Genomic DNA, 26,521 nt, shown 5'->3' with positions numbered 1-26,521 from the left:
GTAGTATTATATGAAAATGACATGCTACAAGTAAAAATATTTAAATCGTTTGGGACATAGTGTTACCTATTAATCTTTATATTTTACCTGTATAAACCAAAACATGAGAAATCCATTTGATTCGTCTATGCACATCTAATTTTCATCATTATATGGAAAGTTGACAAGACCAGTTTAGAAATTATTTATTAATAATTTTAAATTATTCACACCAGGACATCCTTGGTGGTTAGGGGCTGTACCTTGGTGCTCCTAATGCCGGGGGCCTGGGTTCCATCCCTGGTTGGGAAACTAGGGTCCACATGCTGCAACAGAAGATCCTGCATGCGGCAACTAAGACCTGGTAGAAAAGCTATGATGAAACTAGACAGCGTATTAAAAATCAGAGACGTTACTTTGCCAACAAAGGTCCATCTAGTCAAAGTTATGGTTTTTCCTGTAGTCATGTATGGATGTGAGAGCTGAATCATAAAGAAGGTTGAACGCCGAAGACTTGATGCTTTTGAGCTGTGGTGTTGGAGAAGACTCCTGAGAGTCCCTTGAACTGCAAGATTAAACCAGTCAATCCCAAAGGAAATCAATCCTGAATATTCATTAGAAGGACTGATGCTGAAGCTCCAATACTTTGGACACCTGTTGGAAGAACTGACTCATCAGAAAAGGCCCTGATGCTGGGAAAGACTGACAGCAGGAGAAGGAGATGACAGAGGATGAGATGCTTGGATGGCACCACTGACGTAATGGACGTGAGTTTGAGCAAGCTCCAGGAGATGGTGAAGAACAGGGAAGCCTGGCATGCTGCAGTCTATGGGGTCGCAAAGAGTGGGACAGTTGAGTGACTGAACAACAACAAAAGCCAAATAAATAAAAATAAGTATTAAAAAATTATTCGCACACATTCATACAGTAGGCAAGGTACTAAAAGTTCAAAATACAGTTTTGAGAAATTTTCACTTATTTTCCTCTCTTGGAATTGGAAGTAAGAAAGGCAAAAAACTGTGGGTAGGAAAATCCATTAAGAATCCATAAGAATATCCTATTAAACTGTGTAAAAAGATGAAACACCAAAAAATAATTCCTGGAAAAATATATCTTTTGTGTGTAACCACAATCAGGCTGAGTTAAAACAGAAGCAGAAAAGCATTCCTGAGTTTCCCCCAAGTGAATGCAGTGTAGAGTGAGATTTAGGAAGGTGAAGCTATATTTGGTAACTCAATTAAAATAACTACATTCTCAAGTTACTTACTGGGAAACCATGGTATTCTTAGTATTTTAAAACTTGTCACAACCTGTGCTAATGTTGGCTTTTTTCTTCCTCTTCCCTGGGTAACTATAATCATCTGAGAATTAGTATTCAGTAGCAGGTTTTTTTTTTTTTTAAGCAGAAAACAAAGATCTGGCTACTGTGGCTAATGCTGTTGCATGATTCATGGAATTCTAGATTTGCCCCCTGGAGCCCAAGAATAGTACAGGATACCTGAGAAATAAACTGAGTATGTTGAAGAAACCTAAGCCTGTCATACAGAGGAAAGCACCTTTATTATTCCTGCAGCTACATATATTATGCTATTGAATTTGGGTCAGTTATTGGTGTTGAGGCAAGGGATGGTAGGTATTAATATCTAAATCTTCTTCAAAAAGCTAAATTTCTAACAGGAATTGAAGGATAAAGAAGGTCTTCTTCTATGAAGTTTTCTATTTCACTGGAGTGGCAGGTAGGGAGACAAGCAGAGTACACCAGGTGTACTGGTCACCTCCATGGTGGTACTGTTGCTTAGTTGCTAAATTGTGTCCAGCTCTTTTTCCACCTCATGGACTGTAGCCTGCTAGGCACCTCTGTCTATGGGATTTCCCAGGCAAGAATAGTGGAGTGGATTGCCATTTCCTCTCCAAGGGATCGTCCCAGACCAGGGATGGATGCATCTTCTGAGTTGGCAGGTGGATTCGGTACTGCTGAGCCACCAGGGAAAGCCCACCTTTGTATACTAAGAACTTAGTCAAATAACTATTGGATACCTACCCTGAGCAAGTTATCACTGTCACATGACACCATCTAAGTTTGGGATTTTCTTAGTGTGACTGAGTGGTCCAATATAGATCCCTGAATTCTAGGTTCTTTTGTCATCAAGTCCCTTATTATTGTTAAGTTCTTTATATCATTTTCTTAATTGGGGGGGTTAATGTTTATTATGTGAAAAGTTGTACTATTAAGGAATAATGATCCTTTTTAAAAAATTCCTCTATTCATTTGGACTTTGCCTCTCATAATTATTCTTTTCTTGGTATTTACACCTTTAAACTAGCAATAGGATAATGTCCCTCTTGGCCCTTTCATATTTAGACAAAACAAGTTGCTCTAGTGAATATGACCCTTGGCGAAACTGGCAAACCTCAGGACATTTGCTCTGGCAACAGAGATCAGATAACATTCCAAATCTCGCTAAATCACCTAAAGGTGAGGACTCTGTGAGAAGGTGTTAATGTTTCCACAGGCTAAATCTGATGTCTGTTTTTATCTTACTAGCTTTGTAAAGCACCTCAATTTACTATCACCTCTGGGAAGCTCTCCAAATCTTTGAAGATCTTGCTGAAATGTTTTAAAAAGTAGCAACAATGATAAAAATAAACTATTTATTGAGGCAAGTAAAACATTTTATAGCTAAGGTATTAAAGGCTTAGAGAAGTATTTCTAAGATAAATCAGTCTCTTAATCACTAAGTGTTTCCAGCAGAATTATCTTAACCATCCAAACAGCAATAGACAACCAATGCAGCATTCACTACCATGGAAACAGTCTAATTTTTTTAGGGGTTCTTCCGATCATCTTTCTGATTTAGTATGTAGATGAGTCAGTTTTCTGATCTGAATTTAAAATTTTATGTCATTCCTGTTTAACAGTTTGTCTTCGAAGCCACCTAATATATTATTGAATTATTTACATTTCGTATATAGACTTTTCTCTTTCAAATGGTTATTAAAAATATTAAAGTACTTGAGGCCTCCTCATGGTAAGTTTATCAGAGCAGTTAATTTTCAACTAAGTGCTCAGAGTAAATCAACCTTCAACATACAAAGTTGTAAAATACTCCGCGGTCCAGTATTTAAGTACAGCCAACTCAATTAAATATCAGTAAACAATGTCAACGTCAATGCCAAATATCTCTGCCGGGTTTTCGCCTCACCCACTGCTGTGATCCTGTGAAGAATACATTCAGGAACTAATTCAATGCAAAGTAAAAAAACAGGACTGATGTCAAGGTTAGGCGAACGGAAGAAAAAAAAAGCGTATTTAAAACACTTTCTAAAACACCAGCAACACTGGTGTAGTTTTTAAAAATGCGCTGGTAACCCGACACTTCGAAGTGTTTGCTACGGGGGAGACTCAGGCGGTCCCACCCCTCTCGGCCTCGGTCGGCGGTCCCGGAGCCCCGGAGCCGGCCAGAAAAAGACACAGCCGTGAAAATAAGTTCGCTTCGCCCGGTCCGAGGCGCGGGGAGTCAGCCGTGGGGCGGCTGCGACGTCAAAGCCCGCCGTTACCGCCCGGCTGTGGAGACCCCAGCCCCACAAAGGGGCACAGACCCCAAGTCCCAAAGGCGAAAAAGGTGGCGCCAGCCACCGCCCACCACGACCAAGGCCGTCAGCCCCGCCCCCACCCGCGGGGACGACCCCTGACCCCCCCGCCTCCGCAGAGACCGAGGCGCTCTGGCTTGCACCGCCCCTCCCCCATCGCCGAGCCGGCGCGAGTCCCCGCACCTCCCCCGCTCCGGCGGTCTCTGGTCTCCGAGCCACTGCCTCCTTAGACCGAGCAGCCGCCGCGGAGCTCTCTGGGGGTTGGAGTCCTCTAGGGGGCCTTTGTGCGCCTCAGCGGCGGAGCCGAGGACTATGACTCCCACAATGCCTCGCGCCCGCCCCCTCGCCGTCGGCTTTCCGTCGCTCCCAGACTACACTTCCCGGCAGCCCTCGCGGCTCTCCCGCCCTCCCTCCCGAGACACGAGCCGAACTGGGCGTCAGGTCGGGGAGCCGGTCGGGTTCCCGCTCGCCGCCGCCGCCGCCGCCCCCCGCAGCGACTCTCCCGCCTCTCCAGTCGCGCTGGTCACAGGACCTGCATCGACAACTCTGCTCGGCTGTGGAGCCGCCGGCCCGAGAGTATAGTGTCCAGGACGCGACACATCGACCCCCCATCATCTTCAGTCGGGGCGACCCCTCCCGGGTCCGCCTTCGCCCTGCGCGGCCGCCAGAGCCCCCGTCTCCGAGCGGCCCCGTGGCCCGGCGTCCGCATCCCGGCCCCTGCAGTCCGCGGTCGCCGCCCCCCACCCTGAACATGGACTCCGACTCCTGCGCCGCCGCTTTCCACCCGGAGGTGAGTGAGAGCTGCGCCCCGACAGCCCCTGACCACCCTCACGCCGATCCGGTGCTCCCGAAGGCGGACCCCCGCCGGCCGGGCGCCGTTCTCCCCTCCCCCAGCTATCTCTCGTCGCCCCCCGGGCGCCCAACCCCGCCCCCCACTCGGGCCCGCGCCCGGTCTTCCCCGCCCGCCGTATTCTCGGCGTCCCTTCCGCGGGCGTCCGCGTCCTCCCGGCGCCCCTTCCCCGTGCTCGCCGCGCCCACCCTCCCCGGCCTCGCGTAGCCGGGGGACCTGTCTGCGCCCCCGGCCCCTCCTCGCCCGCCTGGCTTACCCCTTCCCCGCCCCCGGGGACTCGGTCCGAGCCGCCTCCGCCCCGCGCTCCAGCTTCCCGGAGGAATCACCCACCCCCTCCCAGAGGGGCTCGCGGCCCCCCCTCGGACGGGGACGCCGCTCCGCGCGCCCCCGCCTCCTCCCCTAATCCCCCCAGGCCCGGTGGCCCGCGCCCCGCCCCCTGACTCCCGCTCGGCCCCCGCCCCCTCTGGCAAGGGTGGGGGAGGCTCGTCCTTCGGGATCCCCACCCCTGCGGGGGCCTGAGCCGTGCTCCCACCCCAACGCGTTTGCCTCCCCCTCCAGGGCCCCCTCCCCCGAGCTCGGCTCGCCCCGCCCCGGCTCCCCCTCCTTCCGGGGATCGGCCCTCGGTTCTCCCGGCCGCCCCCATCCCCCGGAGCCCCCGCCGCGGTCCCCTCTCTCTCCCGAAGCTCGCCGAGTCCGGGGTGCGGGTCCGGCCGCCGGCGGGTGGGGGAGGGGAGGCGGCGCCGGGCGGGCTAGTCCGTCGCGCTGCCGCCTCGGGGGCTCGCGGGGCCTGTGAGTCCCGGACCCCGAATCCTGCCCGGCTACTCGCGCCCCCTCCCCCGCGGGATGGGCCCCGCACCTTCCGGGGCCGCCTGTCGGCGAGGAGCGGCTTCCGCGGGAGGGCGGGGAGGGGGCCGCACCGCCATCTGCTTTTCTTACGGGCGGCGTTGGCGGGGCCCGGGCGGCCGGCGCGGTAGGAACGGCGCGGGTCCCCCGCCCCGGGCCCGAGGGCACCGCCGCCATCCACTCTGAGTCCCGGCTACTGACCCACTTCAGCACATTCCCCGCCGAAATAAAAGTTCTCCCCGCGAGTTTGAGGGCCGCAGCCCTCCCACCCAGCCGGAGGGAGGGCGGTCAGTTCTCCCTGCGGTTGGGGGCAGGGTCTCCCCGGCTCTGGAAGCGCTGGGTACCGCGCGGACTCTGCCTCGTCGCTGTCCTGCGCGCCTCTCCGGGTCTGGGCGGCCGAGGGCTGAGGGCAGAGGCGGTTTGCTAGCACCGAGTTGAGAAAATAAAAAGAAGTGGAGCCCTTGGAAGGAGACCTGCGGGTAGCAGGCCGCCCGCGCTGTTTTCTGGGCGCGCTGGACTGAGGGGGCGGGGGTGGTTGTACTTGGGCAGAAGCCGGAGCCCACCCCGTCATCTCCTCCCCCTACTTTCATCCGAGTGGAGAGTGGGCCCCTCGGCTCTGGAAATGTTAGCTGAACTCCTAAGAAGGGATTGAGGTGGGTGATAAAGTGCTTAAAGAAAACCTAAGTAAATACGCTAGTCGAATGAACCGAAGAGAAGCAAATAATCTTTTTCTTCCTAGCTCCTCTTTCTCAGGAGAGAATCAAGTCTTGTTGAGGGCGATTCTTAATTGAATGGGGATGGGACACACAAGCCAAAATTTCTAGTATTTGACCTTCAGTATGCAAATGGTTTTGTTGTTCAGTCCTTAAATCCTGTCCAAGTCGTTAAGCCTGGGGGACTGTAGCCCTCCAGGCTCTTCTGTCTAGGGGATTTTCCAGGCAAGGATACTGGAATGGGTTGCCTTCTCCTCCTCCAGGGGATCTTCCCCACCAAGGGATTGAACCTTCCTCTTCTGCATTGCAGGCGGCTTTTAGTGACTGTAATTATATACAGAGTTAGGTTTCCTAAATGGTAGTAAATGGTAGTGGCAGGATTTTTTCTGGGTTGAGGGGTGCCTTGCCCCAGGGTGTTGGAGGAGCGGAGGGACCAGCAGGAAGTGTCTCCTCTGGAGGAGAGAGCCGGGTAGGAGGGAGGGGGTCCTCCTGCAGCCCTGCCTGGGGAGGGGTCAGGCAAGATTCAGGTCCAGGATTCCAGGTCTGAGCTCTGCAGGTTGAAAAGTAGTTGACTTCTGAAGTCACTTAAAATACTTAAGCTGCAGCAGTTTATCTTCAAAGTGGAAAATTTGTGGCAAAAAAGTTAATTATTAGGGCTCTCAATAGGCCTTTAGAAACTTAATAGATAATGTCCGAAAATGCCACATGAGCGCTAATAAATAGACTTTTGTACAGTCTTTTATCTCCTAACCAGTTTCCCAGTATTCTTGGCATAGCATCACATACCTCCTCTTTCAGCCTTCTGAAAACTGTTAATTCTTGACCCAGACTTACCATATCTTGTTTCTAGAGTGTTTGTAAATCTAGCAGTGTGTTTTTGAGTGGCGAACTATGAAAGCTCCAGCCTGTTTAGTATTGTTTTTTTGATTTCACCTATAAGTGTCTGCTTCCAAACATGCTCCCTTTTCTTGCTGTTAACAGGAGTACTCCCCCAGTTACAAGCGGCGCAGGACTGTGGAGGATTTCAACAAATTCTGCACCTTTGTCTTGGCCTATGCAGGCTACATCCCTTATCCAAAGGAGGTAATTCAGCATTTCAGAGACCTTGCTGGCAGCAAAACCAGTCTTTGACAAGGTGGTGGGTCTGGAAGGGATTGAATGGGAGGACTTGCCATAATAGTCAGGCAGAAATTTTTCTTAGAAACCTAGACCAGCCTGGGAAGTGGTTCCTAAAACGGATGGAAAATGTAGATTTGTCTAGAAATGGTTTGATAAACTTTCAAAGTTTGCTTACAAATAATCTAACTGATACCTTCCTAATGTCCAGTGTTTATTGAAAGGTTACTGTCACTTAGTCGTGTCCGACTCTTTGTGACCCTGTGGTCTATACGGTCCATGGAATTCTCCAGGCCAGAATACTGAGTGGGTAGCCTTTCCCTTCTCCAGGGGATCTTCCCAATTCAGGGATCTAACCCAGGTTTCCTGCATTGCAGGCGGATTCTTTATCTGCTGAGCCACAAGGGAAGCCCAAGAACACTGGAGTGGGTAGCCTATCCCTTCTCCAGTAGATCTTCCCAACCCAGGAATCAAACCAGGGTCTCCTGCATTGCAGGTGGATTCTTTACCAACTAAGCCACAAGGGAAGCGTGGAGAGCTTACTGTGGCTAGGCACTATTTTTGCCCATTATAATGATATGCAGTAGGAGCTTTTATTATAGCCTTTTCGGTAGTAGTTTGTTTATTTTGGCTGTGCCACATGCTTTGTAGGATCTTAGTTCCACGACCAGGAATCAAACCCAGGGCCAGCAGTGAAAGTGCTGAATTCTAATCACTGGACTTCCTGGGAATCCCCTGTTTGTTTCTGTTGTATTTATTTATTTTTTCTCTTCTATTTTAAAGATGAGGACACTGGGGCACAGAGAGGGAACTCCTTACTCTGGGTACAGGCTCTTTGGTGGTGGAGCCTGGGGTTCAAGCAGATCAAATAGTTGGGCCCAGTCTACCCTGCCCTACCTGGTGGGTGGCCTCCTGGTTGGTGTCATTACAGAATCTTCAGGGAATTGTGGCCAGAATCCCATGTAAATTAAGGCATTTTTTCCTTGCTGAGAAATGGGCAGGTGGACCAGTGCTGCCAGGGTGCTCAGACTTCAGGGGCCTGGTTCATACTGTGCAAGGCTAAAGAGAAAGGAATCCAGTATTTTTAGGGGGCCAGATCCCAGCACTGGCTTATTGTTTCCACTGCCAGCTAGGTCGATAATGCCTACATGAATGCTGCTACTGTTTGCACATAAACAGTAACAGTTTGCTTGATTGACCTGAAGGAACCAGAGACTTGAACTCACTGCTTTGGGGCAGTAATTACATACTTGGATTTTGCAGTATTTTGAGATGCCTCCAAGTTTTTAAAGAAAAGTGTCAGAACATCCTCATCATTAATTTACATTCACTTAATTAAAATGTACATCCTTTGGGAGGACAGTTATGGGGGAGACTATAAAATCAGTAAAGTTAAGAACTTGAGGGTGTGTCTTTGGCACTCCTGTCACAGAAGTGGATTGAGTATCAACTAAGTTCTTGGTGAGGGGTCACCCAGGGCTGGAGGTCCCCCTTGTGGGTTCATGTTGTAGCTGGAAGGGCGCACTAAATCCCATTCCCAATGTTCCTAAAGAATAGCACTGGTGAGAGCTGAGGAACTCTGGGTTCTTGTTTCCCACATCTGCAGACCTGACCTGGTGGGGAGTGGGGAGGATGGGGTCCTGGGGAAGCTCTGCTCAGGGCAAGCTCTTGGTGTTGGAGGCTGGTTGAAATAATCAGAAGCCGTCCCGTTTTCTCTGTCCTTTCAGGAAGTCCCTCTGAGGAGCAGTCCCAGCCCCGCCAACAGCACCGCTGGTACCATCGACAGTGACGGCTGGGATGCCAGTTTTGCCGACATCTCGTCCACCGTGCCCTTGCCAGTCTCTGACCGGTGCTTTGGCCACCTGCAGCCCACCCTCCTGCAGCGAGCTAAGCCTAGTAACTTCCTGCTAGACAGAAAGAAGACTGACAAACTGAAGAAGAAGAAGAAGAGGAAGCGAAGGGACAGTGACGTGCCTGGGAAGGAGGGCTACATGGGGGGCTTGCTGCAGCTGGAAGCTGCTGACCCATATGCAGAGACCCCCACGAGCCCCACTCTGCAGGATATCCCCCAGGCCGCTGGAGACCCCTGCTCGGGCTGGGACTCCGATACTCCTTCCAGTGGGTCTTGCACCACAGTGTCACCGGATCAGGTCAAAGAAATAAAAACTGAAGGCAAACGGACTATCGTCCGGCAGGGCAAGCAGGTGGTGTTCCGGGACGAAGACAGCACGGGCAACGACGAAGACATCATGGTGGATTCCGGTGAGTGGCCTAGAGGTGGGATGCTAAGAGCGGGGTTTCAGGGCCCTAACCTTCCCCTTCCATTGCAGGGGTTGTGGGTTCGATCCCTGGTCGAGGAGCTGAGATCCCACGCGCCTGCCGTGAGGTGCGGGGTCTCAGCGCGGCGGTCCCTTCCTTGGAGGGGGACAGGGGAGCATGCCCCACCACCTTCAGGGGAAAGGGTACGAGAAGGCCGATGCTGAGACATTTAGGAAGGGGTGATCACATCTGAAGACAGCGGACATTCCAGAGCAGGCCTCAAAATGTGAAAATAACATAGCTCATGAGTAACCACCTTGTGGGGAGTTCCTCGTACCACGCATTTCAGTGGTTTTTGTGCACGTATGCATTTTCAGAGCGGGAAGTATCACCCTGAAACTTGAAATTGGTTTCACCGCAGCTCAGGTGCCCTGTCCCTTTGGAGAGTGGCTTTCCTAATGGGAGGGGTTCTGATTGGTGGTGGTGTGAGAGAGTTTTCCACTCTTAACGTGATTCTCTGCTTTCAGATGATGACTCCTGGGACCTGGTCACGTGCTTCTGCATGAAACCGTTTGCTGGCCGCCCAATGATAGAGTGCAACGAGTGCCACACTTGGATTCACCTGTCCTGTGCAAAGATCCGGAAGTCCAACGTTCCAGAAGTGTTTGTCTGCCAAAAGTGCCGGGACTCGAAGTTTGACATCCGCCGTTCCAACCGGTCCCGAATGGGCTCCCGGAAGCTGTTTCTGGACTGACTGCTGGAGGGCGAGGAGTCGGAAGGGCCTGTGGGCCTGCTGGCCCTGGTCTTAGTTGAGCACAGGACTCTTAGCTCCAGCACGGGCAGACCCCTGCCGTTCAGGTGCCTACACGAAAGGACCAGCTGTCCAAGGTATAAACTGTACATAGCCAGTGACTGAATAAAATCCTCGTTGGCCAGAGCTGCTGCTGGAGCCGTGGTCTCTGCAGTGGAGGTGGACTGCACACCCAAGTGCAGCGGGTTTGGTCCAGCCGAACATGAGGGTGCGTGGTCGTTGTGCATTTTTGCTCTCATTGTTGACAAACTCCCGCCGATCGGAATAAGTGCTGGCTGTTACTCCTGCTTCCACTGTGTTGGCGCGAGGAGATGTTGTTTCCCTGGCCTGTTTATGAACCGCCATACGTGTAAAGTTCTTCTCCAGTCCGTCTTTTACCATAAGTGTCTGTACAGCAACCATCAAAGCCGCTCCTCCCTTAGTGGTCCCCCTCTCCCCTTCCTTGGGGGATGGATGCCTGTTCCCCTGGGACTGGAGTCCCTGGCCTCACTCAGGGGTAGTGAGCTCGCTGGTGAGCCCCAGGTTTCCTTCTGTTCTTTAAAGGGGACACTATGCAGCTGCTTCTCTGTGGAAAGGGTTGGTTCCGGGGGTGGGGTCATGGTGGCCCGTGTTCATAACTCAGTTTCCTGTTTTGCACGATGTAAAAAAACCTGTCTTTTTGCACGAAATAGCCAAAAGTATTGGCAGACTTCTGCCAGGGTTCCCTTCCTCTCCAGTTGGCTTTGGAGGGCCTGGGGGTGCCCAGCAAGCTGTTTTCAAGTGAGGGGGCGCCTGGATCCTCTCCTTGTCTCTCCCTGCTCACTTGGTTCTAGCAGCAACATTAAAGGTTAGGCAGTCTCTGGGGGAGGGTGTTCTCCACATAGTGGTGGGGGGAGGGAAAATGGGGAGGAAGGCCTCCCTCGTGGGTATTCTTAGTATGCCCCTCGTACAGGCTGGCCTGCTGGTTCCAGGGGGCAAGGTTAGGACTTTTGAAGCATTTTTTTGGTTTGAGTTGCTGAGTGAGTGATATGGTAACATTGGCCTCCAGGAACATACCACTGAACTTTGCAAAGTTCCTTAGATCTAAAGGAGGGCCCTGGACCGAGGAGACCCCTGTGCAGGCCAGCTCTGGAGAGGCCAGGGAGTTTGAAGCCCCAGCAGGCCTCTGCTGGAGGGCCATGTGGCGGGGACACTGATGGGTCTCAGGCTTGAGGGAGAGGGAGGACTTCTGTGTTCTCTGAAACTGACATTACTCTCTAGCAGTTTAAATACTCGTTTTTTTTGTATATTGATGAGTGTGTCTTCATAAACATTATTTCTTATGAAGCATGAAGAGGGAAGGGTGCCCAAGTCAGGCATATTTATTGACATCAAGATGGAGCCTCAGTCTTCCCACAGGGGGACTTCTCTACATGGTCCCCATGTATGAGGCCACCAGACGGACTTGTGTCCACGTTCTCTCACTGAAGCACGGGTGGGGGGAGGGGGGTTGAACTGTAATCGGCTGATCAGAGCCTATATTTTGTCCTAGTATCTTTCATGCTTGACCAGCCAACTGCCTTTTTTGTTTCATTTTTAATTCTGTTGTTTCTATTAACACAAAAATAGAGAGAAATAGTTTTTGAAATCCATTTTATTGTGAAGAGCCCCAAGGGAGATGTTCTACTGTAGAGAAAAATAGTAAGGAGCCTGGCTTAGAAACAACCTTCTCCCCAGACAACCGTCTGGCTCTGACTAGGGCAAAAGTCCAGGAAAAGTTGGGAGAGGAATTTGCCAAAGATCTGCACCATGACATTGCCTGTCCTGTGTCTTCACCATGACAGTAGCCAAAGTTTCCAAGTGTTTCTCTCTTAAAAAAAAAAAAAACTCCACGGTTTTACAAGTGTGTTTAAGAATAGGTGTGATTTTAGGGTGGAGCTGCCAGTCCTGGCAATTACCATATTGCTCTTAGAAGACTTAGTTCCTGGTGACGCCTCTGGAAGGCATTTGATACTCATCTCGATTTCTGTTTCCTTCATTTGCTTTTGTTCTTTTAACAGAGTTATCCCTGTGGGTGGTGTCTAAGAAGTCAGGACACCACAGTTTTTCTGTTAGATTGAGCTGGGCAGCTGCAATCAGCTTTATGCAAATTAGGTATGGCCCATCTCCGGGTTCCTGGTTGGTGGCTGATGGAGAAGGGAGGGAAAGTTGTCATCCCCAAAGCAAGTCCCTCCCGTCGGCTTTGGCCAGGCCAGACACTTAACATCGTTTACATGGTTCTGTGTAATTATAAAGTTTATGTGTATAAAGCGAAGCTGTTTCTGTGAAACTGTATATTTTGTAAATAAATATATTGCTACTTTGAGGTTCATGTCTAGCTTTAGGTGTTTGTATTCTGTGCTGAAGGACTGACCCTTCATTACCAACCTCCAAAACCATGGTTACATGAAGACTTGGGAAGTTAGTCTGAGTTTGGTTTAGCAGGATGAAACATTATCACAGCCCTTAATATACTTTTCTAGTAAATTCTCCAGAAACAAACCACAGCATGAAGAGGCATGAATAGCTTTCACAATTTCTTCACATTGTGCATTAGCTTAAATCCCAGTGAGTGGTTAACCTGCATTGTAAAAGCTACAGCTGCCTCTAAGTTTATGCAGGTGGGATTAGAATCTGCCCCGTACTCATTCTGTCCTTCCACTTGGGGGTCCCAAGGGGCTGAGCCTGTTCTGTCGGTCAGCTGTGTCTGCCTAGCCAATCTGGGACCAGCTAATGGTCAACTAGTACTTTCTTCTGTGACGTTGGAGCAGCCGAAATCTATGAATCAATACCTACTGAAATATTGAAAATACTGGCATAGGTGGCCAGTGAGCCTGCCTTTGGTTTTCAGTTGTCCCAAACTGGGTGGGTGTGTGTGAATTTTGGAGGCTTCAAAGCAAGGAGGTGAGGGTGACGCTTCAGCGTAACTAGCGTAAAACCTGCATCTGCTCCTAGTTGGGGATGTCGGGTCTGAGCCGGGCCTTGAAGCACCCTTTGACGCGGTCGCAGGCACTGCGTGCCTGAGATGCTGGCCAAGGAACAGAGCCAGGCCCGCCTTCACTCACCAGCCCCTGCAAGCCCCGCCCCGCCCGGGTCCTACCCGCTCTCCTACTGGCCCCGCCTCTCTCGAGGGCCTGTCGCCTGCAGACCCCGCCCCGAGCGCTCGCCCCGCCTCCACCGGCCAGCCCCGCCCCGTCCCATGACCCCGCCCCTCCCGGAGTCGCTGCCGCGCCCCGCAGGCCCCGCCGCCGCCATCTTTGTTAGGGGCAGCCGTGCCTGGAGTCTGGAGATGCCTAAGTCGTGCGCGGCCCGGCAGTGCTGCAACCGCTACAGCAATCGCAGGAAGCAGCTCACCTTCCACCGGTGAGGGGCGGGGGCACCGGGGTGCGCGGGGGCCGGCCTCTCCCAGGCCGACGACCGCGGCCCCCGCGGAAGCGCCAGGTTTGGCGCAACAGGCGTGGGGACGCCCGGGACACTGCCCGACCGCCGGGAGGCCAGAGGACGTGCGGCCGAGCCCTTCGCGGAGGGGCGGCGGACCCCCGGGGAGCGGCGAGGTCCCGGCCCAAGAAGCCCGGCACCACCTCGGCCTCCTGGGCGCGCGGGGAGACGGTCGGAGAGGCTGAGTGACCTGCCCGCCGGCGCACAGCCTCTCTTGGGTCAGGGGAGGTGGTGGCGGGCCTGGTGCGCGCTCAGCGCTGCGCCCTTGCGGTGACTTGGCGTGCGTCCCCTCCGCGGTCCAGGGACTGTGCAGCCCGGGACGTAGTTAAGTGTGCAGTATTTGCTGCAAGATGAGCAATGCTAACCTCCCTTAGGTGTGCGGTGCGCTGCGCGCTCTGTTCACCTCTCCGGGTCTCTAGTCAGGAAGGAAAGGCGTGGTGGAGGAATGAGAACGTTCCAGCGGGTAGGGGTGCGGGGCCGGGACGCGCAACCTTTGCTGGAGCCGCAGGAGGATGGTAGGACTTCTGGAGTCTGTCCCTGCGCGCCCTGCGCACCCCAGGTGTGGGACCCGGCCGAGTGCACGGCCGCTTGCGCATCGATGGGTAGAGTGTTGCACACTTTCTTGCTGGTTCCAGCCACAGCGCCTTCCTCCGTCCCGCTCAGAGTGTGACTCCAAAGGGCTGCGCTCTGTTCATCTACACTTCGTCTCCTTTAAGCGTTTTCTTTTTTTTTTTAAGGTTCATTAACTTTTACTAGATGTTAACAGCAAACAGAAGAACAAAAAGGACATAGTGGATATTAAATTTTGGGGTAGCTTCTGTGGCTGGCCACGCAGAGTCCTACACACCTCTCCAGCACCACTCACCTGGAGAAGCTGCTGTGGATGCCAGCTACTGCTTTGTCTCCCTTCCCAAACAGATACAGCTTGGTCTAGAGCTGCACTGCCCCATAAGGAGGAGAAGCGTTTTCTTTTTTAACCTGAGTATGTCTATTGGTATGTAACACGCGTAGGGAAAAGTGCACAATTTATAAGCACACAGTTTAACGAAGTGAACACCCGGTGTGACTGCCAAGAGTTTAGAACATCGAAGCCCCCAGGAGACCCGGAAACGCACCCCCTTCCAGCCCCTCACTGAGTCCCCAAGGGTAAGGCCTCTGTCAGAGGGGACTGCCTTGGCCTGTTTGGAGCCTCACTGAATGGAGTCACATGCTGTCCTTTTTCCTGTCCTTCGCTCATCTTTGTGCTTGTGAGTCCTTCATGTGGCCCGAAGCAGCTGCAGCAGTTCATCCTTTTCATTGCTGTGTAGTGATCCAGGAGTGTATTTATTCCAACCAACTTGTTCTACAATTGAAGGGCATTTGGGCCCCTCTGTTTTATGGCGATTACGGGCACGAGGCTTGGCTCATCTTTGCTGGGTCTTATCTTCCAGCGCCTGTACCCCACCACTCCTAAAATTACCTCGGTCAAGTCCCAGTGGCTCTTCTCTGCGGCCTATGACACAACCGACTGCTGACCCCTTGAGGCCATCTACCACCTGCCTTCTGGGACACTTCTCGGTCTCTTCCTTTATCACAGTGTCCCTTCTCAGTCTTGGGTAGATTCTGCTCATTTCCAACTCTAGACAGATGTTGGAGCACTTCAGGGTGCCGGCCATGCTGCTGTACCGTCCCTGTCCACACTGGCTCCCCAGGGCAGCCATCTCACCCAGGCTTATGGCTCTGCCACCTTTTACATGGGGATACCCTCATGGTGACATCTCCAGACAACTCTTGTCTCCCTGTCATTCAGCTTCAGCACCTGGACATCTAAAAGGCACCTGAAATTTAACATCTAACGTATATTAATAAAACCAAACTGCTGATCCTCCCAAAGCTGCCCCTCCCCTACAGTCTTGGCACTTAAAACTCTTTCCTCTGTTTCTTAGCCCACAGGCAAACTTCCTTGCCTGGCTTTCTTGATGCACCCCAGATCTGCCATTCATCAGCCTCTCCAGCTCCACCCTGAACCCGCCACCAGCTGGGCTCCTGCCGCAGCCTCACCCTCGGCCTGAGCCTCCAGGAACCCCCTTCCGACGGTGGCCCGCGTCCTCTTCTTGCTCTGTGTCAGCCAGGCCTGCCTCGTTGGCTCCTGACACCCTCGGGCCTTCGCACTTGCTCTTCCTTTTCTTCCTGTATCCCTGTTCTCTGTCCCACTTCCTGCAGTCTCTGCTCCAGCGTCACCTCCTAGGTGGCCTTCCCCGACCACCTCCTACTCTATTCTTGGACGGTCTGTGTCTGTCTGGTGGACTGGCTGTCTCCCTGCTCTAGAATGCAGGCTCCACAAGGGCGGGGTCACTTCGCCTCCTGCTTCCCCACACAGGAGCAGGAATGGAAGCCTGCCTGGCACATGTGGCTCTGGGAGCAGCTCACTGAGGCCCTGGCTGCGTTCATGGTCTCCAGTTTCCTACTAAGGATACTGTCAACAGCCACAATGGAAGCTTCCCGACATGGAAGGATGTGGTTTAAGGGGACAAGGCTACTAAATTTTCCAGGCTGTCCAGTGAAGTGCTGGGCAGGGATGCAGAAGGTCCCTGGGACCCTGAAGGTGTGTGTTTAGCTCCGCAAGTCCCTTGTGCCTCCTTGCTGTGTCCCCAGGTTCCCGTTCAGCCGCCCGGAGCTGCTGAAGGAATGGGTGCTGAACATCGGCCGGGGCGACTTTGAGCCCAAGCAGCACACGGTCATCTGCTCTGAGCACTTCCGGCCCGAGTGCTTTAGTGCCTTTGGGAACCGCAAGAACCTGAAGCACAACGCGGTGCCCACAGTGTTCGCCTTCCAGGGCTCCCCGCAGGTGCGCGGCCACCGGGGTCCCCCATCTGGCAGTGGGGTGGGCGTCGGTGTCATTTGCAGGGATAGCAGAGGCTGAAAACTGTCAGGCCCCTAGGTCCGAAGCCTAGAGCCCCCTCCTGGCCCTGAGCTTTAGGAAATCTGCAGTTCAAAGCTGCTTTAAAAACAAGTCACTTCATCATGGGTGCTACGGAAGCAGCTGATGGGGAGGGGGCCAAGAGCTTGCACCTTTCTGCGCTTCACTTTGTGGGGCCTCACTTGGGCTCTAGGGAGGTGAGGACTTTCCTGTCCAGGGCACAGGAGGATGATGCTGGTGGAGTGCTGGAGGGGGACAGGGACAGCGGAGCGAGGCTGGGTGGGGGCAGGATCTGGGCAAGCTTGGGAGCAGCAGCAGCTCAGGCCCTGTGGAGGGCGCAGGGCTAGGTGGTGACAGGCTTGGACGGGCGGTGGTTTTCTTCAAAGGGGCGGAGAGCTTGACATACAGGGATCTTAGTTTCCCAATCAGGGATTGAACCCTTGCCCCCTTCAGTGGAAGTACAGAGCCCTAACCACTGGACCACCAGGGAAGTCCTGGACAGGAGGTGGGTTTTTGGGGGGAGGCTGGTGGGGAGGGACGTGACTTTGGAAGGTCCCTCTGGAGGCTGGTTCAGAGGCCACTGTGGCATCGCAGGTGAGGGTGGTCATGGTGGCCTTAGCCAAAAGTGGGTGTGATGATAAGATGGAGCAGGCCAACTTTGGAGACCTGTTGAGTTGAGGAGGTGGTCTGGGGGTTGGGGGGGGCGGTCCCTGATTCCCTGAGATGGCCCTATGCACGTGTAGTTTGACTTCCTAGTGGGATACCAAGGCAGACATGTCTGGTGGGGCAGGATGTATGGGTTTGGCCCAGGAGGGGATAGAACAGGACAGTTGGAGCTGGAGCCCTGAGGCAGTCATAGTGAATTTTACAAGTCCTCACTGAGCCGTGAGTCCCAGAGGGAGGGCCGGAGCCGGGCACTGGCTGGAGCCTGGGAGGCAGAGCAGAGGTGGAACAGGCAGAAGACCTGCAGGTACCCACACTGGTGTTAGGGAGGGGAGAAGGGAGCCAGTGGGCACCGTGAGCTCCCGGCTGTGGGGCGTTGGGCCTCTGCCCTTGATCCTTGTCCGCCTGATCATGCAGCCTAACCAAGTCCAGGTCCCTGCCACCGTGCTTCCTCTGCTCCTCAGACTCTCTGGCAGCTGTGAGCATCTGCCCAGGGGATGCTCCCTGAGGGCTGGGCTTTGCTCCATGGGTTTTATTCCCATGTCCAGGAACATTGCTTGGCACAAAGTAGGTGCTTAATGGAGGAGCTGTTCTTTCTTTTAAATGTGGAAGGCATTTTATTATATATATATAATGTATATATATATACATTATATACAGCCCTGCCCTGTATATATATATATATGTATATGTATATATATATATATATATACACTTATTTTATCATGGTAAGAACACTCACCCTGAGATCTATTGTTTAACACACATTAAGTGCACAGCACAGTGTTGTGGGCTACAGGGGTGTGGTACCGTGGGGCTCTGGAAATTATAGTTTGCTGACCTGAAACTCCCATTGTGGATCAGGAACCCTCCACCTGCCCTGTTCAGTCAGGGTGATGACTTTCACCATGTTTGTAGAAAACCGCAGACGTTTGTGGTCCTGCCTCTAGTGCTTTTGGTGGCTGGGGGCAGAGTGGGGGCGCGGGTAGTTGAAATTGTGGTCCCCATGGCTTCTTCTCAGTTCTTTGGAGGCCTGGGTACTATAGGCTCTGAGCTGGGTGTTTTCCCTTGAAGAATGCCAGGCCCTGGGGTAGCATGTACCAATTAGACAGGTCCCTGGTTTCAGTGGGTCTCTGACCCAAGGTTTGGGAACGGTGGAGAAGGAAGGGCACTGGTGGATGGTGAGAGGAGAGCTGGGCTTGGCTGAGCATAGGGACAGAGACAGGTGAGGCATGATGGGCCCTCTGGTGCAGATCTCCTGTGCCCACCCTGGGGCCTGTCCACAGCAGCTCTGCATCTCTTGCAGCTGGTGAGGGAGAACACGGACCCTACTGGCCGGAGTGGAGACGCCACCTCTGGGGAGAGAAAGGTGAGTCTGCCCTGCTGGTCACGAGTGTTCCAACTCAGCTGCTGCGCCTTCCCGCCAGGCAGGCCCACTGGAGCTCATCATGCTTTCCTTACAAGCCGGGGTTTGGGTTGTTTGCCTAGAGAAGAAGCCAAAGCCATCCATGCCTCCTCCTCCCTGTTCAATATCAAGCAGTGGCAGCCGGTCGCAAGTCTGGCTCCTGCTCCGTTTCTAAGGGTTTGGCCCCAGGCCGTGGAGGACGCTGGCTGTCCTGCTGGTGCCCTGGCAGCCCCCGTGTGGTATGAAGGGACTCCTGGCAGGATAAGTAGCAGCTGGGGAGGACCAGTGAGCGGCTGGCTCTGCCCTGTCTTTCCAGGTCCTCCCTGAGACAGAGCCTGGGGAGTGTGGCCTGGGGAGGAAGGTGGAAATGATGGTTGAAGCGCTGCAGCTGCCCCCCGAGGTTGGAGGCCCAGGAGCACAGGTGAGGCTGGGCTGGGCATGAAGGCAGTGCGGGACTGGTCTCAGTCTGAGGGGATTTGCTTCAAACAGAATGAAAAAAACTGGTGCCCAAACCAGAGCACCATGACGTATAGCCCGGACCTCAGACTTTACTTGGAACAGCTGCGGCTCGGCAGTTCTGGGTGTCAGGGGAGCCCCCTTGGTCTCAGGTGCCTGGCCACTGCTCTGGTCTCTGACTGACCTCTGTCCTCAGGTCCTGCCACACACACCTGAAGCCTCTGGGGTCCCTGGTCAGCCAGCTAGCCCCCCAGAGCTGAAGAGGCGTTTCCCCACACAGCCGTCCGATCACAGCTATGCCCTTTTGGACTTAGATGCCCTTAAAAAAAAACTCTTCCTGACTCTGAAGGAGAACGAAAAGCTCCGTAGGCGCCTGAAGGCCCAGAGGCTGGTGATGCGGAGGATGTGCAGCCGTCTGCGGGCCTGCCTTGCAGGGCGGCCGGGACTCCAGGCCAGGCCTCGGCCGGGGCAGCAGAGCTGAGCTGCCCACTGGGCCCTGTTGTCTGAGCCTCTGAGAGGAGGGGCTGTGGACCTTTCGGTCCCACTTTGACCCTCAGGCCAGCGCCGCCTCAGGTGGAGTGTGGTGGCCCCAGGCGGGGAGGAGGCTGGGGCCCTGAGCAGCACACCTTGGCTCTCCCTTCGGAAGGTGACAGCCCAGCTGCCCCCTAGCACAAGCTGGGTGAGTGTCCTTGGAACCACCCTGGGCCAGTGTGGCAGACCATGTCCTTGAGGGCTAGGTGGGCCCCGGTGGGGGTGGGGGTGTGTGGGGCCCTGGCTGACCCTAAGGCAGCGAGGAGTCCCCTCCATCACCTGGATGGCTGGCTCCATCCCAGGAGCACCTCTCTGCGCGGCCGGTGTGAGTGAGCAATGTAATAAAGTGTCTTCCTACCCCGCGTGTCGCCTCCTTTATTTAAAAGTGAGTGAGCACTGATTTGAGTTCTCCTGAGCATGGTCACAGCTGAGGAGACTAACTTCCTGTTTCCTGCTGAAAGGCTAGCAGGGTGTGACCACCTTTGATTACCCAAAAAAGTTGCCTTTAATAAAAAACAAAACAAAAACAACCTAGCCTGTGATTTCAACTCTGAATTCTCAGGCAAATGTCTGGTAGAGAAAACACCCCCAGCCTCAAGTTAGGTCTCACAGTTTGAGCCCTGAGAACAGAGGGTGGGACGAGGCCTATGAGGAGGGGGCAAGTCCCTCTGCCTGCTGGCGCTCCTAAAGTGAACACACAGATGCATACAGACACTGCCCCCGGCTTTCAGGAAAGGTTTATTGTGGTAAGAGCGTGTCCTCTGTTCAGTCCCTGTTCAACAACAGGAGGGACGGCCTGCCAGGAGGGGCACAGGCTGCGGTCAAGGTCGGACTCCACTAACTCGACACTTATTGCACGATTTACATTCAGAGCAGCAGCTCCTGCAGGGAACTTTTAAGTGGAGATAAATATTACAGAATTGGACAACCTGAACTATCTTTAAACACTGGAGGAAGGGGGTTGTGAGTGACTTCTCCGGTACCGACGTCAGGAGCAAGGCCTGATTGAACAGGAGCCGCACGGAGGCTGCCTGAACCCCCACCAGGCAGGCATCCGCTCCTCCGGTGACTGTTCACCAGCCAGGCTGGGCAGGAGGGGCCTGGTCCTGAAATACTCTGCATCCGCAAAAGAGGCGTGTGAAGGAAGGGGATCCTGGGAGCAGACACCCAAATGGGTACGGGCAGCCCAGAGGAGACAGACTGACCTGGTGTGGGAGCAGCAATGCCACCGGCTGGCAGCGAGCAGCAAGGAGCCCGCCAGAACTCCTTGAGCCTCTTGGCTCCCACTCTGACCTCTCTGGGGGCCGCCTGGACTGAGCTGCGTGGGGGAGGGCAGAGGCATTGCGGTTTCCCACGAGGACACAGGTGACATCCTGGGACTGGAGTGACATCCTCTGTCCCAAGCCAGGTGCCAGTGGAATGACTTGAGAAGTTCTGGGAGGGGACGAAGGAGACTTAATTCCCAAAGCCACGCGTTCTCAGGTAAAAAGATTTATAAACCCACACCATCCTGTCCAGATTCACGCAGTCACATTTCAGAAGGAAGGTGACTCAATAGGCGTTCACTTGATCCAGAGACTCTGCTCCTGGGAACGCCTTCCCTCCTTCTGTTTTGTTTTCTGTGTTCAGTGTGGATTTTAGGAAACGTAGCTCACGGTCACGGGCATGAGGGTGAGGTATTCATAAATACCTCACGGCAGACAGAGCTACTGGGTGGCTCAGCGGGCACGCAGGCTGAGGGACCCTGAGGCCCCGGGTGCCGGGCCTTCCCTGCAGGGACATGATCCTTGGGAACAGACTCCGGCCCAGCTGCGGTTCCGGTCCTGGTGGGGTTGCCTCGGGGCACCTGTGTGTCCCTTCACATAATTGAGCCGGTACCACTTTCTATGCAAATACAAAATAAACATCTGATTCTGGGGTTTTTTTTCCTGCTTCCAAATTTGTTGACTCCTGGGGAAATTCTTTTGCAGCCCCTTTTGAATCTGGGTTCTCAAGTAGTTTATCCATCAGTATCAATTCTGTGAGCTGTAAAAGAAAAGACAAAATCAGTGTGTCTGAAGGCAACTGTTTCCATGCCCTCTTTCCACGTAGCCGGGATCAACCAGGGCCCGGCCAGAGGCTGCCTGGCCTGCAGCCGGGCGGAGGATGAGCTGCCAAAAATCACCATGTTCTTGAACACAGAGCCGCTGGGTCTGCCTCATACATAGTCACCCCGGCTGCAGTTTCCAAGAGCTCACTAATTCCACCTGGGAAAGGGCTGACCCCTCTCTCAGGGTGTCATTTCCCAGGTCTGTGTAGGTCATGATGCTCAAGCCTATGGCTCCCTGGCCAAAGATGGAAGGAAGGCGGTTGTCGCCCCCCCACTGAGGTCCCTGGGCCCGTCTCTGGGCAAGGACAGGTGACAGCCGGGGGCAGCTACTCACACTGCTTTGGTATCCTGAGTGCCTCGCTGTCGAGTGCCATCACCTGATGTAGGACCCCACGGAACTGGTAAAGCACTTTCAGGTTCTTCTCTTCACCCACACACGGGTCATAGAAGCCGGGCAGCCCAGCCTGCAACAGACAGATTCTCAGTGGAGATGGGCGTCTGAAGCCCAGTGGCACTGCCGTCTGTACCTGCCTGGAGGGGCAGTGTGGACACTGCCCACGAAGGACGCAAACCTTGGAGCCTGAGTACAGGAAACAGGATTTTAACAAGTTGCTTACTTAGTCCTAGACTTGCCCCGCTGCCACACTAAAACACCCTCCATCTTCAAGGAAGCCCTGCCAAGGATGCGAGACCAGGAACCCATGCAGGGACCAGGGCTCTCTGCCTGAGCTCCTCTGTGCTTTAATTCACCTCTGGCACATACCCTGGCTACCCCCTGAGCCTCCTGTGTGCTACAGGCGGACTCCTCCTTCTGGAACCAGGCAAGGCACAGAGTGTGAGCTCCCAAAGGCAGGAGGTATATTCTGTTTGCTGCTGTAACTGGCACACAGTAGGCGCTCAAGAGACAGTTGGCAATGAATGAATGGACAGATGGACAAATGAATGGATGGACAGGTGAGTGGCTGGCTGGCTGGATGAAGTCAACTGCTCCAGTGTGGCTGTAACCTGGATCCTGGGCCGCACCCTGCACAGGGGACGCAGCAGTACGACGGGTTCCACAGCAGTGACATGGCTCTCTGGAGGGTCCCTCTTCCCCAGATAACCCTCCCATCTGCCCCAAGCGCCCACCTTGGAGGCCTCAGTGAGGATGAGCTTGGAATCCTTCACCAGACACTGCAGGGGCACGGTCACATCAATCACCTTCACTTTCTCGCTCTTCTTGCTCTTGTCGTTGACAAATTTCCCGTACCAGGCGTTGACGATGATGAGCCCTGAGAACAGGCCTGGTCAGGGCAGGGCAGCCTTGGCAGGCCACCCCCGTGCAGCCTGGCTGCAGCAGCCATGTGCCTCTGCGGGACCCCAGCACCCACCCCATCCTCAGAGAGGCCAGGCCTGCTCACCCATTCTGGACTCTTCAGCCTCGATTATTCTTCGGACAGATTCCTGCATCAATCGAACCTGCAAAGGACAAGGACGCTACTATCAGGGCCTCCCTAGGCTCCATCAGAGCCAGGGCCATATGCCTGGCGCCTATCGATCCTGCTTATCCATTTCTCTGGACATCGCTGCTATCACAGTCCTGGAAAAACAGTTCACTCACAGGGAAGAAAGAGGACAACACCCACCACTTTTTAACAAAACCTGGTTATGTCTTAGCAGGGTAACAGGGTCGACTCTTCAGGGCACAGACAGACGCTCCCAGCGCTGCATCCCACAGGCAGTAACGTAAAGACTAGATGACTAGGGAGGTTGTCAGGGAAGAAAAGCCCGAGACCCACGCCCCTGAGACCACTGCAGGGTGTGGAGCATGCCCCCCACAGCCCCAGTCTAAGAAACGTGGACAAGAAAGGATAGGAACATGCATGCAGTCTGTGCCCGGCACGACGGGCAGGTCCACACTCAGGTCCTCGCAGGGCAGAGGCCTGGGAGGGAGCCGGTGACGCCGCACTCACCGCAGCTTCTGCCTCCTGTTTCTTCTGCAGGATGTCAGTGGCTGTGCTTTCCCTTTGCTTCTCCAGTTCCCTGAGGCGAGGAAAACACAAGCCACGTGTGAGGAACGTGGGGTTACCAGCACGGGAGGACACAGTGCTCCGGGCTGGACCTGCGCCCTGCAGACAGCCTGTAAATCTTACTGCGTTCCCAGTTCTAGAACTTTAAACACTATTTCCAAGACAAGTTCAAGCAAATCTGTTTGTCCCAGGCCTGCACAGCTGTCCTGCGGTCCCCAGATGGCTCTCCCCAACCTCAGTGGGAGGAGGAGGACTCGCGGCAGTAATCTCAGCAAAGGGGGAGAGGGTGAGAATCTCAGGAGATGCCCCCAACCAGGCATTACCACAGGACACCCTCGGCAGGGACAACACATACTACATGCAATGAAATACATGTATTTCCCTCCCAGCAAAGCACGGGGACCTGGGCAGCACACACGTGTCCTGGCAGCCTTGGCCCAGCACATCCTCTGCTCCAAGCCTTCAGTCTGCTGAGGAATTAGGACCCCAAACTTGAATGAATCAGAGGCTGGAGGGGCCCCAAGAGCCTTCCTTGGGCTCCTCTCTCCCTGACTCTCTAAGTTCAGTGATCTATTAAATGAGATCATTGTAAAGTAATGAAGTTAAACCTCCTCTTGGGTTTAATGCTGTGCTAATGGATCATCTCTAAGAAACTGCAAAATAAATTCCATCTAGATGACTTCCAAGACTGTAGTTAACATGGGCCTTGTTTGTAGGAACGCAGAGCCTTGTATCTTTGAATTCAGTGCCAGGCAAAGAAATGGTTAGAATGAGAAAAAGGAAGACTTCTCATTTCTGTGGTCATGGCTTACAGTCCCAACAATTTGGTAAACTAACTCTAATTCTTTCTCAAAGTAGGAAATGTGGGTAGACAGAAGTTAACCCAAGTGTTGCCAAGAGTAGTACTACTACTACTGATAACAACTAGTTAATAATCACTGAGGGCTTGACATGACCAGGCACCGCAGTGAGCACTTTACACGTATTAACGCAGGTGGTTTCCCTCACAGCCCTGTGGGGTGGGTGCTACCCTCTCCATGTCACAGATGGGGAAGCTGCGCACAGGGCGGTTGGGCCCCTACCGCCCGTGCTGAGAACTCACTTCTCCTTCTGAGCCCTGAGGTAGGGTCTGATGACCAGGCGGTGCAGGGCGAAGTACAGCACGAGCGGCCCCACGGTGGCATAGAAGACGGCACTGGGCAGCAGCTGGTCTGTCAGGTGAACGGGGAAGAAGTAGGTCTGACTGGCCCTATTTAACCTGAGAAGAGAACAAAGCCGAGTACCCACTGAGTCAGGTTCCCAGGGAAAGGGTGCGGGGGCGAGGGCGTCCCAGACCCAGGATAGAACCTCTTGACACACAGGACCTGGGGAGGCAGAACCCAGTCTGCACGCTTCACGGCCCACTCCCCCGAGTGGGCCCCTAGGTCTGACAGAAGAAAGGTCTCGATACCTGCTGACCGCAAGCAGCAGACTCACACCTAAGCAGAGCAAACATGGCCCAAGGAGGCAGGAGTGGCCACTCCTCCAGGTCAGCTCTCAGGGACGGCTGAGTGGTTCCGACAGGCCCAGTCACCCCACAGATATCAACTGTGAACTCTGGACCAGTGTGACCCACATCCTCAGGGACCAGACAACAACCAAGGGCAGAAGCACCAAATGGCACTGGTAAGCTTCTGGACTTTTTAAAAAAAAAAAAACAGCCTTTAGCCTGAAGGCAATTCTCAGTTTATACCACAATGGATGATTAACACTGCAAAGAAATCTGCAATCCTATTAAAGAATTAGAGTTCAGAGTCTGGGGCAACCATCGCATCTGGGAAGAGGGGACCCCCCCAAAGGGAAGTCACAGGTGGGGAGCCCCAAGTTCTCAGAGTGCCAGAGATCCCCAACGGGTGCCTGGTGCTGTGTTTTGACTGTTGCCACATGGGTAAGTCCAAGTTTGCAGCCAGACTTCACCCAAGTTCTAAAAGGAAACAAAAATTAACACTTAAAAAACAAAAACACAAAATAGAATTTCTGCAATGTATTGTTCACAGTATCTAGAATACAATACCAACTATCTATGCTACATACCCAGATACAATGAGAGAAAGATAATAAAGAGCGATCTCAGATGCTGGAGCCAGCAGATAAGGATTTTAGAGCAACTATTTAAACTCTGCTCAAAGACATAACATATTCACTGATGGTTTAACATCAGATTGGAGATGAGAGAAGAGTAAGAGAATTTAGCAGAAATGATCCAATGTGAAGAACAAAGAGAAAAAGGATTGAAGACAAATGCACAGAGCCTCAGAAACCAGAGGTTTAGCACAGAAGTAATTAGGGCCCCAGAGAGGAAAGGAGGATTAAAACTGCAAAGAAATATGCACTCCTACTGGACTGAAGAATCAGAGCTCAGAGTCTGGGGCAACACTGCAGCTGGGAAGAAGTATATTACATATTTAACATTTAATGAATTAATGGCCTAAAAGTTGTAAATTTAATAATTCTACAGAAATAAATACATAAATTTATAGAAGCAAGAAATTTAGCAAACCCCAAGCAGTAGACATAGAACAAAATCAGCTGTAGTTACACTCAAGTGCTGAGAAACAAAAGTAAAAAAAGTTGAGTAACCTGGGGGGTGTGGGGTGGGGAATAAACAAAGGAGACATTAGAGTATAACAGTTCAAAAGGACAATGACTTGTCAGAAACAAAGGAGCCAGAATAGAGCAGAACACTGTGAGAACAATGAGAGAAAACTCCATCAACCCTGAATTCTATACCCAGTGACAAGACCCTTCAGTAACGAAAGCAACTCCAGAAATGATGAAGAATGCTCAACACTAAAATGAGAACTCCAACAACCCAATAATGAAACAGACAGAA

General features: G+C 53.2%; 3 protein-coding genes across 3 annotated transcripts in view; 2 read left to right on the top strand and 1 right to left on the bottom strand.

The window, feature by feature from the left end:
* Positions 1-3,962: 3,962 nt before the first annotated feature.
* PHF13 (PHD finger protein 13) lies at positions 3,963-12,485 on the top strand. Its single transcript, XM_043923915.1, has 4 exons — positions 3,963-4,360; positions 6,958-7,059; positions 8,820-9,354; positions 9,879-12,485. Exons 1-4 carry the CDS (start codon positions 4,322-4,324, stop codon positions 10,103-10,105), a joined length of 903 nt encoding a protein of 300 aa, XP_043779850.1. The 5' UTR covers positions 3,963-4,321; the 3' UTR covers positions 10,106-12,485.
* An 896-nt stretch (positions 12,486-13,381) lies between these two features.
* THAP3 (THAP domain containing 3) lies at positions 13,382-19,913 on the top strand. The gene is made up of 5 exons (XM_043923330.1): positions 13,382-13,522; positions 16,232-16,424; positions 18,466-18,528; positions 18,881-18,985; positions 19,217-19,913. Exons 1-5 carry the CDS (start codon positions 13,449-13,451, stop codon positions 19,499-19,501), a joined length of 720 nt encoding a protein of 239 aa, XP_043779265.1. The 5' UTR covers positions 13,382-13,448; the 3' UTR covers positions 19,502-19,913.
* Positions 19,914-20,271: 358 nt separating this feature from the next.
* DNAJC11 (DnaJ heat shock protein family (Hsp40) member C11) overlaps positions 20,272-26,521 on the bottom strand; it is a 62,364-nt gene continuing 56,114 nt past the window's right edge. Inside the window, exons 11-16 of the mRNA XM_043923329.1 lie at positions 24,752-24,907; positions 23,593-23,662; positions 23,041-23,098; positions 22,769-22,911; positions 21,975-22,104; positions 20,272-21,576 (exon numbers count right to left, since the gene is read on the bottom strand). Of these exons, the coding sequence (XP_043779264.1) occupies positions 21,551-21,576; positions 21,975-22,104; positions 22,769-22,911; positions 23,041-23,098; positions 23,593-23,662; positions 24,752-24,907 (583 nt within the window). The 3' untranslated portion in view covers positions 20,272-21,550. The remainder of the gene's footprint in view (positions 21,577-21,974; positions 22,105-22,768; positions 22,912-23,040; positions 23,099-23,592; positions 23,663-24,751; positions 24,908-26,521) is intronic.

Source organism: Cervus elaphus, chromosome 14 (genome assembly GCF_910594005.1).
Source record: "Cervus elaphus chromosome 14, mCerEla1.1, whole genome shotgun sequence".
In the NCBI taxonomy this organism is placed as follows: Eukaryota; Metazoa; Chordata; class Mammalia; order Artiodactyla; family Cervidae; genus Cervus; species Cervus elaphus.
The sequence above is the reverse complement of the archived record's forward strand: the minus strand, read 5'-3'. Positions and strand labels throughout refer to the sequence as shown.

Bases quoted from the DNA above. Each gene is read 5' to 3' on its own strand.
- PHF13 (XM_043923915.1), top strand. From the start codon at position 4,322: ATGGACTCCGACTCCTGCGCCGCCGCTTTCCACCCGGAG. The intron at 4,361-6,957 runs GTGAGTGAGAGC...TGCTGTTAACAG, and splicing joins CCGCCGCTTTCCACCCGGAG to GAGTACTCCCCCAGTTACAA. The intron at 9,355-9,878 runs GTGAGTGGCCTA...CTCTGCTTTCAG, and splicing joins AGACATCATGGTGGATTCCG to ATGATGACTCCTGGGACCTG.
- THAP3 (XM_043923330.1), top strand. From the start codon at position 13,449: ATGCCTAAGTCGTGCGCGGCCCGGCAGTGCTGCAACCGCTACAGCAAT. The intron at 13,523-16,231 runs GTGAGGGGCGGG...CTGTGTCCCCAG, and splicing joins AAGCAGCTCACCTTCCACCG to GTTCCCGTTCAGCCGCCCGG. The intron at 18,986-19,216 runs GTGAGGCTGGGC...CTCTGTCCTCAG, and splicing joins TTGGAGGCCCAGGAGCACAG to GTCCTGCCACACACACCTGA.